Genomic DNA, 16,863 nt, shown 5'->3' with positions numbered 1-16,863 from the left:
GAATCAGGGTTTCACTGGTGTGGGGCTGTGTCAGGCTCTGTGAATCAGGGTTTCACTGGTGTGGGACAGTGTCAGGCTCTGTGAATCAGGGTTTCACTGGTGTGGGGCTGTGTCAGGCTCTGTGAATTGGGATTTCACTGGTGTGGGACACTGTCAGGCTCTGTGAATCAGGGTTTCACTGGTGTGGGACAGTGTGAGGCTCTGTGAATTGGGATTTCACTGGTGTGGGACACTGTCAGGCTCTGTGAATCAGGGTTTCACTGGTGTGGGATGCTGTGTCAGCCAGGCTCCCTGAGCACAAGGGAGGGCACAGGAGCAATTCTGAAAGCTGCTCAGCGAGGTTTGCCTGCTTCTGCTGTCATTTATGTATTTAAAATAGGAAATAGGTCCTCCCAGGTTGTTGATGTGCTTTCCTTCCCTGCTTCCTTGGCTCCAGCTGTCAATTCCTGCAGCATTAACAACGGGGGCTGTGAGCAGGACTGTGTTCAGCTCAGTGAGGACCACTACAAGTGCCAGTGCCAGCCAGGCTACCAGCTGAAGGCAGATGCCAAATCCTGTGAAGGTGAGTCCTGTGCTAAAGGCAATTTAACAGACCCCAGGATGGTGTTTTGGGTCACTGTGTTCATTCCTATTTCCAAAAGCAGCTTTGGGAATTGCTTAATGACAGACTTTTAAATATAACACGTGTTTGAGGTGTGAAGTTTACTTTGAATCACAGCTTTGAACAAGATTTTGGCCTCCTAGATCCCTGGCTGCTCCTTGCACAATGATGGTGATGACATAGGTTAGGAACTTAATTGTGATTTAATTCTAACATTTTATTGCTCATCAAGTTGCATATAGAGTTGGCCTGCATTACATGTTTTATTCTACAAAAAAGTCTTCTCTTTATCTCCTTTTGGCTTATCACAGGCTGATTCATTCATCCTGCCCTTCAGGTTTCTAAGCACCCTCTCAAGCAGAACAGCAATGCTACCTTTGGGTTTGATTGTTGCTTTTCTTTTCTTGTATATCTTAACATATTCATCAGTTTTGAAGGCAACCCCCCCATTCCCCAACACAAGCACACACACACACACACACACACCCTTGAACATGCCAGAGAAAGATAAGGCCAAATTTATGGATTTATTGAGCTGAAATTCCTGTCACAAAACCGTTTCCATATGGCTCCTCTTCTGCTCGGAGATTTTGCACGCTGTGGATGAAGTGTAAGTAAATCCTGCTGTTCAGATGGCTCCCAGCTCCTGCTGGGTGCAGAGAACCCTTTCCCTTTGGTTTGGTTCCCCCCAAATCCTGCCCCAAATGGGGGCTGCACCCCAGGGAGCACCCGCAGCCTGCTGGCCTCTCTGTCTCTCATGAGGTGGCCACGTTTTTCCCTGAGATTATCACAGAGCCAGAAAAGGGGAGATCTGGGGAGAAGGAGGTGTCACAGAGCTTCCTCTGCTGTTCCCCATCCCTTTTCCAAACATCTCAGGATGTGTTTGGCAGCTGGCTGTGCAGAGCCTGCACAGGGCTGTGGGGTGGGATTTTGGAGTGGTGGGACCGTGGTTGGCTCAGAGGGGTCTGAGTGATGCCAGGTGGGGTGGGAGTTCTCCTGGAGTGCCCATGGACCATTTTCATGCTCTGTCTCAGCTGGGACCCCTGAAAGGGGAGGTTTTGCCACCACTGTTCACCCCCTCGCATGGTGAGGCTGAAGAGAGTCACCCACTCACCAAAGGCAGTGGTTTGTCACCAGCCTGTGGATACTGAACACTAGAGAGGGGCAAGGTCAGCCTTGTCTGCAGGTGGACACCCATTACCTGGTTACCCCAGGGTGTTTGAGCCAAAATGAATCACTTCAGCTCTCCCCAGGACAGCAGCTCTGCCTGGGGGAAGGAGGATCTGCCTTGTAAGCAGAGCTCAGCTTGCAAAATGAAGACTGAGTAGGATGCTTTTCCCTCCCATAAATACCTGAGTGAATGAATGCCTGGGAGAGAAAAGTGCTAGGTAAGGCCATGGACAAGATTTTTACAGGAACAAATGAGGGTGAAGTGGTCATGAATGCATTTGGGTTGTCAGTTCAGAGATATTTTAAGTGGAAGAGGTGGGAGGAGGTGAGTCTGGATGTTTTTTTTATTTTCCACCCAAAGCTTGGCTGCTGGGTGGTTTGGATGGAGGAACCACAGTGTCGTGAGAGTGTTTGCCACAGCAGGTGAAGGTGCTGTGCAGATATGGATTCATCCCCGTGGACCTTTGGGAGTTAATACTGCACCCACAGCCCTGCAAAGCCTTGGAGAAACACTCAAGCCTGGCAGTTTTGCTCTTTACCACTTTATATTTTCTCCAGCGTGAAGTCATGGTTGCTGTGAACAAGAAAATTTGTTTGATAAAGCCCAAGCCTCTTTTCTTTAGGTGCCCTAGAGGTCATGGCAGACAGGACTGGAGACCCTGTTGTTTACAGCCCTGTCTGCCCCATCCCTGGCAGTGCCCCAGGCCAGGCTGGATGGGGCTTGGAGCAGCCTGGGATAGTGGAAGGGGTCCCTACCCATGGCAGGGTGTGGAGCTGGATGAGCTTTAAGGTGCCTTCCAACCCAAACCCTTCTGGGATTCTGTGTCCTGAGGCACCTGGGAAATGAAACCATGCCAGTAAATTTTTCACCATAGTGTTTAACAGCTTGGAGTAGAGCTTTGTAGGATTGAGTCTGTTATCTACTAAAGTTATTAAATGAACCAGTAAGAGGCAAATGTGTGAAAAAAGAACACTAATGAGTTATTTTTGGCTTTTCCTGAAACCTGCTTCTAACAGGAACATACATATCACTGGAAAGCAAGTCAATCACTGACTGCCTCATGTCCTGAAGATCTTTCCTTTACAAACTTACCTCATCCAAGGACTTCCAAGGCTGCTACCTTTATTTGAATTACTATGTTTTACTAACATCCACCATGTAATTTGTTGTTTGCCTGTTGTCATGTCACAGAGCATTACAAGCTTTACTCCGTGCTGTAATCATTCTCAAATTAAAGCTTTAGCTGCTCTGAAAACCTTCATAATATGCAGGTTTAACAGATGCTGTTTGATAGTGATTTCATTTAATTTACCCAAATAGAAAAGGAATCGGCAAATAACTCAATATTTCATATCAGCAAGGAGCGAGTTCTTGCTTGGAGCTAAATCCTTTGTAGACCGCAAATTGTCGAGCTGCAGAGCCAAGTTGTCAGCCTTGGAAGTGTCATGCACGATGAAGTGCTGCTGTTCCTTGGAAACCTATTTGCAACCTATCGTGTCAGAAGTCCAATTTCAGTTCTACATCCCTAACCGTGCTTTTATTTTATATTTTTCAGTTGTTTGGTTTTTTTTTTTTGTTTAATACTGTCAAGTCAAACTCAGCCCTGCAGACTGGAACGGTTTGTGCGTTGTGTGTTCCTGAAATGGCAGGAGGTGACATGAGGCAGTTTGAGGATGTTCTGTGGCTGCTTCCTCCTTTACCAAATGGTGGCAAAAAATACCACTTGGCTGTACAGAAAAGGGACAAAAAAAATGCCCGGTCCCATATTTATTTAAATCCACATGAAGAAGAGGATTTTCTCTCCTGTTCCCTCCTTCTGTATAGCAGAGCAAAGCAGCCAGGTCAGAGCAAAACTCTTTCAGCCCTTCCCAGGGCTCCTCAAACCCTGACTCCAGTGGTGTTGAACTGATGGTGACTTTCCTATAGGGCTCTGAAAGAAGTTGGCTTGTACAGAGCAGGGCAAGTGAGGAATTTTGCTCATCTGTCTCAAATCAGGCAGTAATTAGTGAAATGCTAAAGCTAAATCAGAGCTGGAATTGTAGGGAAACAAGTATAACTTTCAGAAATTTTAGTCAAAGCTAAACAGAACTGTAGAGGGCACATTTTCAAGGTGCCCTCCAAATTTGCCTGTGGAATGTTATTCACCAGAATTTTGGTGTAATGAGTGCTCCAAAGCAAAACCTCAGCCTGGTGCAGAATGTGAGGGCTTAGCCCAAGTCAGACCTGTCTAAACAGTCGTGGTGGGTCTGGTTTGGGGTGTGCCAAGTCTCTGTTTGGGCAGTATGCTTCCAGAAATAAACCCATACAACACAATGAAATCTTCAAGATGGAGGCTTCTGTAGGTACTTCATAAAAGTTTTTCTAAGTACTTGCCACTTAGGGCAGCTTATCCTTGAAAAGGTATGTTACTGTTCAAAAAGAGGAAAAAGCCTTGATGTACAACATGAATGGCATATGTTTATAGACTGAAAGATGTCTTTGGGGGCTCTTCAGTGTTTATTTCCTCTCAAGCCTTTTAAATATTCATTGTTTCGTGGTGAACTCCATCATTGTGTGTGTTTATGGATTCACACATACTGGAGTGCTAATTGCTATTGTTTAGAGAACTCTTGAAATCTGTTCAGGTACAGCAAAATAACAATAAAATGTACTTTTTTTGTCCTACTTCCAATGTAATACAAGCTCGGTTTCCTGCTGTTTAAAGCCTTGTTGCTGCTCTGTGAAAAATGTTGTCCAGCAACAAAAAGCATCCAGAAAAACAGCAGCTTTACTCACCAGATGCTGTCACATTTTTCCCCAGTCTAATCTCTTACAGCTACTTCGTCATTAGTTGTAACAATGGCAGCTAAGACCATTTCCAGTCAAAAAGTGACCTTTCAGTTGACAGTGTGCTCTAATTGGTTTCAGTGATAGACCCCTGCGCAAGTGGGAACGGAGGATGCTCACAAATCTGTCAGAATGAGAGAGGAATTGCAAAATGCGAGTGTCATCCAGGGCATTCTCTTGCTGCAGACAAAAAGTCCTGTTTAGGTAAGAAACTCTGGACTCTTTATTGTGAAGAATGTTATTAATCAGCGCTCTGCCTTACTGAGCTGTGAGTGGAAAGGAATATATTAGACGAATATATGTGTGCATTTTGAAACAGCCTTTCTCTCTGTGATACTCACATCAGCCCACAGTCTTGAAGGACTTTTTTAGTGATGAAAATGTCTCTGTGATCTCCTAAGTCATGCTTTCTAGCAACTGGATTTGTGAATGCTGTAGTGTTATTCTTGTAGGGTGCCTTTAAAATAATGTCCCAGATACAGCTCCTGGAAAATTGGTTCAAGTAAAACTCTGAACCAGGTCACTGAAAACCTATTTAGAATTCAAAGGGCTTTTTTAGCTGGAGAGCTGTTTCCATATTAATGGAGAAACTACTGTGAAGGAAGAAATCATGATGTGTAAGATTTCCAAAGAGAGGAGCTTAAAAAGTTGAATTTTGAAGTCCTGTGTTTAGTCTGGGGTTGTCAAAAGAATCTGTAGCATTTCTGACCTGAAATTTGGGGGAACTAGAGATCAAAATACCTGCTTTTCTCTTTCAGTGAAATTCTTGGAAGATAGTTTAGCAGTTTTATGAAATAAACAGCATTTGTGGACTTAATGGTGCACAGATTCTTAACAGCCAAGTCAGGATCAAGGTGTGTGTGTGTATATATATATATATATATATATATATATATACATATATATATATATACATACACATACATACACTAATTTTGCACTCCTCTTTTGAAAACGTGGCCAAAATCTTGCCAATATGTAAATTATTGTCTCAGATAAAGGGTGCTGGGTGCCATTCAAAATATTTACTTCCTACCCTGAGTATTTTACTTAGTTGCCTGTGAGTCCTTCTGTGAGTAGAATGGCACATCTTAGTGATTCTCTCTTCAGGAATTACTCATGAGTAATTACTGAAAATAAAAACTGTTTTCAAGTAATGTACTGATAATGAGTGGATGGAAACAACAGTGGGTTTAGCAGTAGGGTCAGCCTGTTGTTTGTTTTATCTCAGATACACATTGACATTTCTGTTGATTTGTGTATAAACTGAATCACTGAGTTAACTTGCAGTGTTATACATTGGAACAAATTTTCTCCCCAGCCTCATGGCAACAATCTTTTGAATCATTAAGCAGTGTGTCTTGCCATGGATATACAATTATTGGTTTTTTCTCCTAGAAGTTACTCAATGCCTTTTGCAAAATTCAAGCTGTTGTTTGACTCTCTGGAAACTGAGCTGGAAGGAGACAGAGGGCAGCTGAAGTGTCATACTTCAGCTATTAGCTCTAGGACAGGAAGAAACCTGTGCAGGATGGTGGCTGTGGTTCAACTTTTATTTTTTTTCTATTTAAAAAGACGAAGAGAAAAGAATATTTACAGCCCTGGCCAGCGCAGTGTACTCGCAAACTGACAATTAGAGAAAAAGGAGGAATAACCCATTTTATTCTAAGCAGCAGCTGCTCCCATGGCTGCTTCAGAGAAGCTGTCATTTGTCCTGAAATTTTCATGAGCCAGTGTGTGGTGTTTGCACTGCCTGGGGCCTCTCTTTGCAAGGAGCCTGATTGCATCCATCAAGCTCCTTGTGCTCGAGTGCAGGGGCCACGAGCACAGCACTGGGCACAGCACGTGTGGAGGGACAAAACTGTTAGAAAGTGTGCTTTGCTGGGATAAAAAGTGAAGAGCTGCACATCAGATTGCTCCCTGCCATCTTCAAGACACTGACCCAGCATTGGTGCAATAAATAATCTGTATTTTGCCAGAAAGGTGGCAGAATGGGAAGGACCAGGAGATGCATTAGGGGTTTGCCATGTGTGATACCAGTCTTTGCATAGAGGTCGGTGCTCTGTACAGCTGTATTTAATGTAAATTTTTGTGTGTTTGTTTGGTTTTTTAAACTAATTAAAAGTTTTAATTACCTCCTTAAAAGAATTTTTATGTTCCACTAAGCTTTTAGGAAGATGGACACCTTTGGGGACATTTCATTCCAAAATACAGACCAGCAGGTGTGAAGCTGAGGAGCAGCCTGCTTGGCAGAGGACTGGGGGAAGAGCAGCCTCCCCACTTAAGGCTCTGCAGCTTTTCCTTCCCTCACAGGGCTGCTGGAGCTGCTGTGGTTGCTGCAGGTGCCTCCCACTGCATTGCTGTAAAGCAGCTGCAGGATTCAGGGATGATCTGTCTCCATCATCCCTGCTGAAACCAAACCACCACTTAATCCAGATCATTTGACATTCAGAGAATAATCAGCTATTTCCTGTTCCATTAATTTAACTATAATGGCTTGGAGGACATGGTGATCATTTCAGAGTTTTGGAAGTTTCTTCCGAGTTCTTCACACAAGGTCTTCTTTTGCCATTGCTCTTTTTACAGGAATAATAAATAAGTTACTTTGGCTGATACTGCAGATATAGTGTTTGATACTGTAAATGTTCATACTGAGAAGTTCAAGGTCAATGGTGCTCAGAAAAAGATAGCTCTGGAGAATAATGTGAGTATAATGTTCCTGGGCTCACCGGGTGCTGTCCTTTGTAGGCTGACCCCAGGATAATCCTCCCAGCAGATATTTGGAAACGCAGCCACATCCATATAGAGCAGCGTTATTTTTTCATTTCAGTGTCCAGCTGAACGACTTTCTGTGTGCTTGCAGACGTGGATGAGTGTGCAGAGGGCAGTGCCAGGTGTGCCCATCGCTGTGTGAACACCCCGGGCTCCTTCAGCTGTGCCTGCAGCCCCGGCTTCGAGCTGGGCGCGGACGGGCGGCGCTGCTACCGTGAGTGACCCTGCCCAGCCCTGCTCCTCTTCCTCTCCTCTCTGCTCCCTGCCAGGCCTCACTTCTGATTCTCTGGGATTTCCATCCCCAGCAGAGGAAATGTATGCAAAAGATCAGCCTTAATACTGTTTTCTTCCTCTGCTGCTGCTGCTGGGTTTGCAGGGTGACGCGTTCCTAAGCCTGTGCTCACAGACCTTAATTACTGCCTTTCAAAGAGCAAATAGCCCTGTTGGTTTATCTTCAGAGCCTGGTGAATTCTGCTGCAGAGCCACCAGAATGCTGCTGTTCTGTGAAATGTATTCATTCCTGCCCTCCTCCTCCTCCTGCCAGCTTTCTTACAGACCTGATGCAAGAGAAAACCAACACGATGTTCTGCTCTTGTCTTTACCTGTCTGGGTTTGCTTATGTTTCTCCTGAGATTACTGACACTGTTAAGAGGATGCTTTAAAAAAACAAAAAAAGGCAACAAAAAAAAGAAAGATTTGGGATGAAAAACTAGTTGAACAACTCAAACTTCCCAAGCTAAAGCGAGCCCTGTTGTCTTTCCTCACACGCTTACCTCCTGCCAGCGGGGTTTCTTAATCAACACAGCTTTTCTGGAGAGGGGGACTGACTCTCAGTGCTGCCAGCTGATAGGTGATCCCTGGCCTGCCCTTGAGGGCAAATTTAGATTAATAAAAGAGGTGATGTGGAAGAGTTGAGGTTATTATGGACCTAACATAAGCTCCCTGGAATGCAGACAAAAGCATGACCTGTTTTAGCAGAGAGGTGGGCAAAGATCATTCAATCTAATAATACTGTGCAAGAGCTTTCAGCAGAGCTTCCTTAGGAAAATATGCTGCATGCCAGAGAATGAGTGCTTTATTTAAGAATGTGTGTGTAAGAAATAGTTATTAAGAATGAAATCCAGTTTCAAGGCATTAACATAGATTAAAAACAAAACCCAATTATGTGGGAGATATCCTGTAGAGTTATTTCATAGGTGATGGGGAACTGTGAGTAGTGCAATGGCAGAGGAAATGTGATTAATATATAGATATGAAATCTTCTGTCATAGGCATAAAAAAGAGGTTTAGACCACTTAGATTTCATTGTGCTTTTCTGATAATAATTTTTCTGGATGTTCAGCAGATCTCAGGGGATGGTGATTCTCTGTTCCTCATGTACAATATTGCAGAGCAAACAATAAAAATAAAAACATTCTGCATATATTTATGATCAGGATTATCCCAGTGTTTGAGCAATTTACAATCTTTGTTTATTCTTTCATTTCCCCAGTGGCTGGGGAAGAGCTGGTATTTCAGTTTTACTGATGAAGAGCTGGGACAAAGTAAATGATGAAGATTGTGTATGAAGTCAGATTCCGCATTTAATTGCTGGGTTTACTAAATCCCAGCTTAACACACTGGACAGGAGACCAGGGAGATTTCTTCTCCCTGGTGCAAATAATCACACTATGCATGAGATGTAGAGATATTTATTCTCTTAATTTATACCCTCTTCCAGCTGGAATTACATTTCTTGTTGGCAAGCAGGTTTCTCCCAGGGGAAGGACCAGACCCCAGCAGCACAGATATGTCTGGGGAAATTCTGTGCCAGATGTGATGGCCAACACTCCAAGCTGGGCTGTTTCTGGAAGTACAGTGGCTCCTTTAGGAAGGGTGTTTCTCAGTTTCCCTACAGAGTAGGAGAAATTATTTCCTCTCTAAATAGCTCTGTAAGAAAAACTGGCTAATCCTTTGTGAAAAACTTCACAACTGACCCTACGGTTTCTTTGCATCCTGGAGAAATCATCTGATGAAGCAGCTGGGTGGCAATGAGGTGGCCAGGTGTTCCATTTTTTCATATGAAGGAAAAGGCCAGGATGTTCTGAGGACATGAAATGGCCAGGATGTCCTGAAGACTGTCCAGTCCAGCCCTATGAGGAGGGCGTGGAAGTCTGTCAGGGTAAAGGGAGCTGGCAGTGGCACTGTACCACCCTGTAGGGGACAAAGTCTCAGCAGAGGAGCTGCTGTGTCCCCTGGAAGGGACATCCAAGAACCAAAACCTGGAGGTTGTTTTGCATTGTTGTTGGGTGTCCATTTCACCAGCAGGACTCTGCTTAGGAAGCTTCAGTGCCTTTGTGCTTGGGGGATGTTTCAGAACCCAGCTCTTTGCCATTGCCATGCAAAACTCCAAGCTGCTCTTTGGGAAGTGCATCAGGCTGGGTTGGGGACACCACCTGGGCTCCTCAGATGCTTCCGCTCCTCCTTTGGGGCAAAGCATGAAGTTGAGGAAAGCTGGGAAGGCTCCTGTAGCAGGTGGTTGCTGAGCACTGAACCAGCTTCACATGGCTGAATTTGGGAGCATCCACTGCTGAGACACAAACACCTGGAGCTCAGTGACTCCAAAGGTTGCTCCTGTGGGGTGGGGCTGTGAGCTGGTTACACTCACTGCTACAGCGCTCCTGGCTGCTGTTTTACATCCTTCGGGCTTGCTTTTTAACTCCCTTCTGATTTACTTCATCCAGGCATCGAGATGGAAATCGTGGACAGCTGCCGGGACGGGAACGGCGGCTGCGAGCACGGCTGCGAGCACACGGCAGCGGGACCGCGCTGCTCCTGCCCCCGCGGGCACCGCCTGGCCGGGGACGGCAAAGCCTGCACAGGTATCCGAGCTGGGGGAGAGCCTGCACAGGTAACAACACCTGCACGGGTAACCCGGGATGGGGGCAGAACCTGCACAGGTAACAACACCTGCACGGGTAACCCGGGATGGGGGAGAGCCTGCACAGGTAACAAAACCTGCACAGGTATCCGAGCTGGGGGAGAGCCTGCACAGGTAACAACACCTGCACGGGTAACCCGGGATGGGGGAGAGCCTGCACAGGTAACAAAACCTGCACAGTTAACCCGGGATGGGGGAGAGCCTGCACAGGTAACAAAACCTGCACAGTTAACCCGGGATGGGGGAGAGCCTGCACAGGTAACAAAACCTGCACAGGTAACCCGAGATGGGGGCAAAACCAGCACAGGTAACCTGAAATGAGAGCAAAACCTGCACAGGTAACCCAAGATGGGGGCAAAACCTGCACAGGTAACCTGAGATGGGGGCAGAACCTGTACAGGTAACCTGAAATGGGGAAAAGCCTGCACAGGTAACCCGAGATGGGAGCAAAACCTGCACAGGTAACAAAACCTGCGCAGGTAACCTGAAATGGGGAAAAACCTGCACAGGTAACCCGAGATGGGAGCAAAACCTGCACAGGTAACAAAACCTGCACAGGTAACCCGAGATGGGGGCAAAACCTGAACAGGTAACCTGAGCCGGGGGGAAAACCTGAACAGGTAACCCCAGCTGGGAGGAAAACCTGCACAAGTAACCCGAAATGGGGGCAAAACCTGCACAAGTAACCCAAAATGGGGGCAAAACCTGCACAAGTAACCCGAAATGGGGGCAAAACCTGCACAAGTAACCCAAAATGGGGGCAAAACCTGCACAAGTAACCTGAAATGGGGGCAAAACATGCACAGGTAACCTGAGATGGGGAAAAACCTGCACAGGTATCCGAGATGGGAGCAAAACCTGCACAGGTAACAAAACCTGCACAGGTAACCTGAGATGGGGGAAAAACCTGCACAGGTAACCCAAGATGGGAGCAAAACCTGCACAGGTAACAAAACCTGTGCAGGTAACCTGAAATGAGGAAAAACCTGCACAGGTAAACCGAGATGGGGCAAAACCTGAACAGGTAACCCCAGCTGAGAGGAAAACTTGCACAAGTAACCCGAAATGGGGGCAAAACCTGCACAGGTAACCCAAGCAGGGGGAAAAACCTGCACAGGTAACCTAGGAGCGGGCTGGGATGGGTCCCCAAAGAGGGCAGGGAGTGGCAATAACAAAACAACAACTAAATAAACTGTTTAGTGCAATACAACACTGCATGGCCTGCTGCCATGGCTGTGTCTCACCTCGAGCAGCCCAAACATCACAGAGCTGACTTTCTTTGCCTTCCCCTCTCAGCTGGTGGCTCAGAGCAGCAGCACAAGTGTTCCCAAGTGCTGCTTGCACAAACTGCACTTGGTGCTCCAGAGCCTGCTGTGTTTCCATCAGATTTGCTCAGTGATGAGGTTACACTGCTGCCTGTGAGAAGTCTCACTTTGTTGCTTTCACCTCCTGAGTTAGATTTGGGTTTATTTTGAGACATAAGTTTAAAAATTCATTCATGTTTTAAGCAATTCTGCTATGAGATTCTTTTTGTGTGTGTGTGTTTGTTTTATGTTTTTGTTTTGTTTACGGCTTTTGTCATGCAAAATGTATCTCGTTCTGCTTTGGGCTTGCTGTCAGTATGCCATTACAATTTTTAAGAATAGCCAGGAAGAGAGGGGGAATGGAAAAAGGAGCAGGCACCACAAAGCAGTGCAGGGAGATATGAGATGATGAGAAGAGGTAGAGAGTGGGAGCGCTGATGAGTGTGAGAGGCATTACAGACAAAAGGAGTCTTGCAAGGAAAAAAAGCCAAGTGCAGGAGAGAGGAGGAGCAGGGGAGGAGGGAAGCACCAAGGGCTGCAAGGGCGGGTGACGATGGAGCTTAAAAAGCAAAACCAGAAGAAGTTTGGGAGGCAGATTTGGAGCCAGAGCCTCACAGGGGTGGGTGGGTTGCATAGTCTTGTCTGTACAGCTGACAGGAGGCAAAGCAGCCTGCTGCCCACACCCCAGCTCAGTGACCTGCTGCTGGGGAGTTCAGAGGGAAGCAGATACTCCAGACACAGCAAGGGAAGGGGGAGAACACAGAGGAGGCCTGAAGACGTGAAAAGTTGCTCTTAACAGCAAAAATCTCCTTTTTGTGGGATGCGGATTTTGCATTCCTGCACAAACAAGGGGCTGTTGCTGGAGCCCTGAGTGAGGCATCACCTGATGTACTGCAGAGGAGCTCAGCTTGTGACATTTCTGGAAAACACTGCCTTCAAATAACCTGCATTAATCATTTTCACACTGACCTCCTCACCTCGATTGATTAATTACATTTTCTTTCTCCTGTCCGTGTTTCCTCATAAAGTTGGTGCTCCTTCCAAGGTTAATTGAGACACTGACCTTTCCTATCTGCAGCTGCTCAGCCAGGCCACGTTCAGAAGCATTTTGCAGACTCAGCATTGACAAGGTGGCCCTTGGATGGCCACTGACCTGCTCAGCAGCCTGACAGCAGCCAGGAGCCTGCAGTGCACAGATAACAGCTCAGCTCTCCTATCTAATCACCAGAGCAGTGGTGTCAATGATACCAATTTCTGAGCGGGCACAGAGCAGGAGGAGGCAGCAGGAAATCAGTTTCCAGAAGCTGCAGCTGAACCTTCCAGGCTGCTGCTGTCCAGCAAGGGCCTGGGTGGATCAGAGCATTGGTAGTTTGCATTGAGTAAGGTTGAATGTAGAGAAGGTCTAAATAGTCAAATGTAGGTTGCTGTTAAACAGAATGTTTTTGAGGGCTGGTGGGTCCTTGCTGTTGTCTCTTCGTAGAACCATAGAATATTCTGAGTTGGAAGGGACACAACAAGGATCATTGAGTCCAACAATCCCACATCCCTGAGAGCATTGTCCAAACCTCTGGAGCTCTGGCAGCCTCAGGGCTGTGCCAATTCCCTGGGCAGTGCCCAGCACCCTCTGGGTTGGGGGAAGAACCTTTTCCGATATCCAACCTGACACAACTCTAACCATTCCCGTGGGTCCTATCCTTGATGCCAGCTGGTGTTTGTAAATCCCCTCAGGGCAGCTCAGACTTGGAGAGGAGATGCCTCTCCCAGGACATGGACAGTCCTGGCTGCTATGGGGGAAGGTAGAAGGCAGCTGCTGTAGGGATTCAGGATTCAGATGGGGGAAGGGAGAAGGCAGTGGCTGTCAGGATTCAGGATTCAGACAGTGAATGTCTGAATTTATGTGCTTGAAGGAAGGTGCAAAGCAGCAAGTGCTGCAGCAGAAAAGCTCTCAGGAGCGCTGTGGCAGCAGCTGGGGGAGTCTCAAGGGCTGAACCTTTCCTTGCAGACGTGGACGAGTGTGAGACTGGGGAGTCCTGCTGCTCCCAGTTCTGCATCAACTACGCGGGGGGCTACGAGTGTGCCTGCAAGGCGGGGTTCCAGCTCAGCGCCGACGGCTGCTCCTGTGATGGTGAGCTAGGCCGGGCTGGGATGGCCTGGGCTGGGATGGGCTCGAATGGGCTGGGCCGGGCCTGGCTGGGCTGGGGTAGGCTGGGCCGAACTGGGCTGGACTGAGCTGGGCTGGGCCGGGCAGGGTTGGGCTTCAAGGCGCCTAAAGGTCACCTCATTCCACCCCTGCTGTGAGCAGGGACACCTCCCACTAGACCAGGCTAGAGTGGATATTTTTGCCCCCGACAAAGGGAGAGAAATAAGGCGTCTGACTCCATCTTGTCAGAAAGCTAATTAGGTACTTTATTATACTATATTATTCTATACTATATTACATTACATCTAAACTGAATCTGCAAGCACTCCACTGCGCTGAATCTCGAGACTGTCAGCCCACAGTCCCAACACACACACACACCTGGCCCTGATAGGCCAAAGAAACAAAACACCATCACTCTGGGTAAAAAAATCTCCATACTGCATTCTGCTTTGGCACAACACAGGCACAGCAAATGAGTTAAGAATTGTGTTTTCTTTCTCTGAGGTTCAGAGAATGGGAAACCCAGAAATAGTCTTGGGAAGAATTGTGCCTTGCATTTCTCTGTGAAGAGCAATGTGGTGACACCAGGCTGCTCCAAGCCCCGTCCAACCTGACCTGGAACACATCCAGGGATGGAGCAGCCACAGCTTCTCTGGGCAAGCAGGGCCTTACCACCCTCACAGGGAAGAATTCCCTCCTAATATCCAGTCTAAACCTTCCCTTTGTTAGTCTAAAGCCATTCCCACTTGTCCTGCATCATTCCATGCCCTTGTCAAAACTCTTTTGGTACCAATGGCTCGGTCTTACTAATCACAGCCCAGGGTAGAAGAAATGCTGTCAAAGCCCTTTGCAGGGCTTTGTGGGCACTGCCCTAATGAGAGTCACTGACCCTATGCCAGCTTTGCTGGTAAGGTTTTTACAAATGTGTAATTTCCTCTTTGTGAGGCTGGAATACAGGAATAACCCAGCATCAACTGTGGGGATTTGGGAGAGGAGCCAGCAGAGAGAAACTTTCCCTCCTCTCTCCATGGACACTGTATACTGATGTGTGTTAAAACACTCCTTCCACAAAAAAAAGAGCCCTCAAAATAACTGAAGGATCAACTGAGCTTAACAGCTTAAAGCATGTGTTTTCACTCAAGACAAAAACATCAGTGAAATAATCTGCTCCCTATAGCCCTGAAATGTTTTCATACCTCCAATACCAGAGAGAAACGGAGAGCTCCAAAACACATAAGAAAAATTGTGTTTTCTTATGTACAGAATAATTTGTCAGATACAGCTGGGCACAGCATGGGCTCTGCAAGCAGAAGTACTTGTTCCTAATCACCATTTATGTCTGGATTTTCTAGATGTGGATGAATGTCGTCTGGATAATGGCAACTGTGACCATTTCTGTGTGAATTCCCTGGGGTCCTACGAGTGTGCCTGTAAGGAGGGTTACAGGCTTGGGGACAGCAGATGGGCCTGCGTGGGTGAGTTCTTCTCAAAATTTGAGGGCCATTAAGCACTTCCCACTGATTTAAAAAGTGATTTTTGGAGCAGAGATTTCCACAGATCCTGAGATTTTGGGAGCCCAACTTGAGCCATCTCTGAACGTGGCCAGGGTAGGGCTACGTGCAGTGTGTGGATCCAAGTTCATCCTCCAGTAATGGCTTTTGCCAAAGATTAATGGCAGATGAACACGTAAATCCGCTGGACACGTTAGAAAACCTAAAGCTCCTGGTTTAGAAATTAATACTATTTTGACACTTTTCTTGCACTATTTGATGAAGTTTAACATCCTGTGGGAAAAAAAAAAGTAGCCGGATTTTTCTTTGATCAACCATGGCAACTTTTCCATTAGTCAGTGATGTTATTCTGGATTTCTGCCAGTGTAACCAGTCCAGAGTTTAGCAGAGCAACTCAGCTTTATAACCAAGTTTAGCAACTGCTAAACCTTAACCCAGAGTTTGATATTCTAACCAACACCAAAAAGAAAGCCAACTGATTTCCCGTCATTTTAAGGCCCAGGTTTTCATGTTTCTTAAAATAAATTGCACAGCTGGCCTCACTTTCTATTTGTCATCTCCAAAACGAGCAAGAGTAATGACCTTCATTAGCTAAAAATAATCTCAAACTTCAAGTGAGGAAAATGAATCTCCTCATTTAATTTTGATTCTCCAGGAGTAGAGTTTTTTTTTTTTTTCCAGCAGAAGAAAAAGGGAAAGATGGGGTGGGGACGGTGTCTCCCATTTCCTGTCTATTTTCATTTTTGGATAGCAGGAACTCTGTGAGAAAATGCCTGGGCTGGGACCGCTGGGCAGAGGTGTGACTTGAACATCTAAAAGCATCATAATAGTAAGAAAAGATGTAGATGAGAGGGGGTGGAGGCGGGCTGGGGTGCTGATGGCTGTGTTTGTCCAGCCCTAGGCGCGGAGGAGGCCGAAGCAGAGGAGGCAGCAGGGCTGGCTGGTGCCCCAGGGCTGCAGTTCCGAGGGCCCCCCCAGCTGCTGCACCTCGCCCTCGGGGCCCTGGCCGAGGATGGAGACCCCCGAGGAGAGCTCACCCTGGTGCACAGGGTTGGTGAGTGACCAGCAGGGCCCTGAGCCAGCACTGCAACCTGGGGGGATCGTCCTGGGGGAGGATTTGGGGCTGGGCTGGTGGGGCTCAGCATCAGGAGTGTTAATCCTGCATCCTGCCTGTCTCCGTGTTCCATCCCAAATGGGACATGTTTGAGGAGCCAGGAGGTGCCTGGATGCTTTGGGAGGGAGACAGGGGAGGAGTGAGCAGCACAGGCTCCTTGGAAAGCAGGGTGTCTGCCCAGAGCCCAGGCAGCAGCCACAGAGAGCTCGTCATGCCAGGGCTGAGAGGATGGCATGGCTTATAACCTGGGGAAACTCCCTTCCTCCTAGAGCTGGGAGCACGGGTCCCTGTTTACAAACTCTTTTATAACAACTGGAGGATTTTTGTTTAAGATATTTGCATTTTACCTGTGTTAAAAACAATCCTCTGAAGATTCAGGTTTCCCTTGACTCTCTGGGAAAAGCACCAACCCATCCACGTGTTGCTCAGCTCAAGTGGTGGCAAACAGCACAGGAGTGGGTGCAGGACAGCTTTGCACCCACCTGGGCTTTGCATGATTCG

At 47.0% G+C, this 16,863-nt stretch overlaps 1 protein-coding gene across 1 annotated transcript in view; it reads left to right on the top strand.

Annotated features, from left to right (window-relative positions):
- Positions 1–16,863, top strand: part of LOC134423873 (multiple epidermal growth factor-like domains protein 6) — a 192,990-nt gene that overhangs the window by 127,975 nt on the left and 48,152 nt on the right. The window contains exons 7-13 of the mRNA XM_063167363.1: positions 437–562; positions 4,680–4,802; positions 7,462–7,584; positions 10,094–10,231; positions 13,597–13,719; positions 15,090–15,212; positions 16,144–16,302. Coding sequence (XP_063023433.1) covers positions 437–562; positions 4,680–4,802; positions 7,462–7,584; positions 10,094–10,231; positions 13,597–13,719; positions 15,090–15,212; positions 16,144–16,302 — 915 coding nt within the window. The remainder of the gene's footprint in view (positions 1–436; positions 563–4,679; positions 4,803–7,461; positions 7,585–10,093; positions 10,232–13,596; positions 13,720–15,089; positions 15,213–16,143; positions 16,303–16,863) is intronic.

Source organism: Melospiza melodia, chromosome 12 (genome assembly GCF_035770615.1).
Source record: "Melospiza melodia melodia isolate bMelMel2 chromosome 12, bMelMel2.pri, whole genome shotgun sequence".
Lineage (NCBI taxonomy): Eukaryota > Metazoa > Chordata > Aves > Passeriformes > Passerellidae > Melospiza > Melospiza melodia.
The sequence above is the reverse complement of the archived record's forward strand: the minus strand, read 5'-3'. Positions and strand labels throughout refer to the sequence as shown.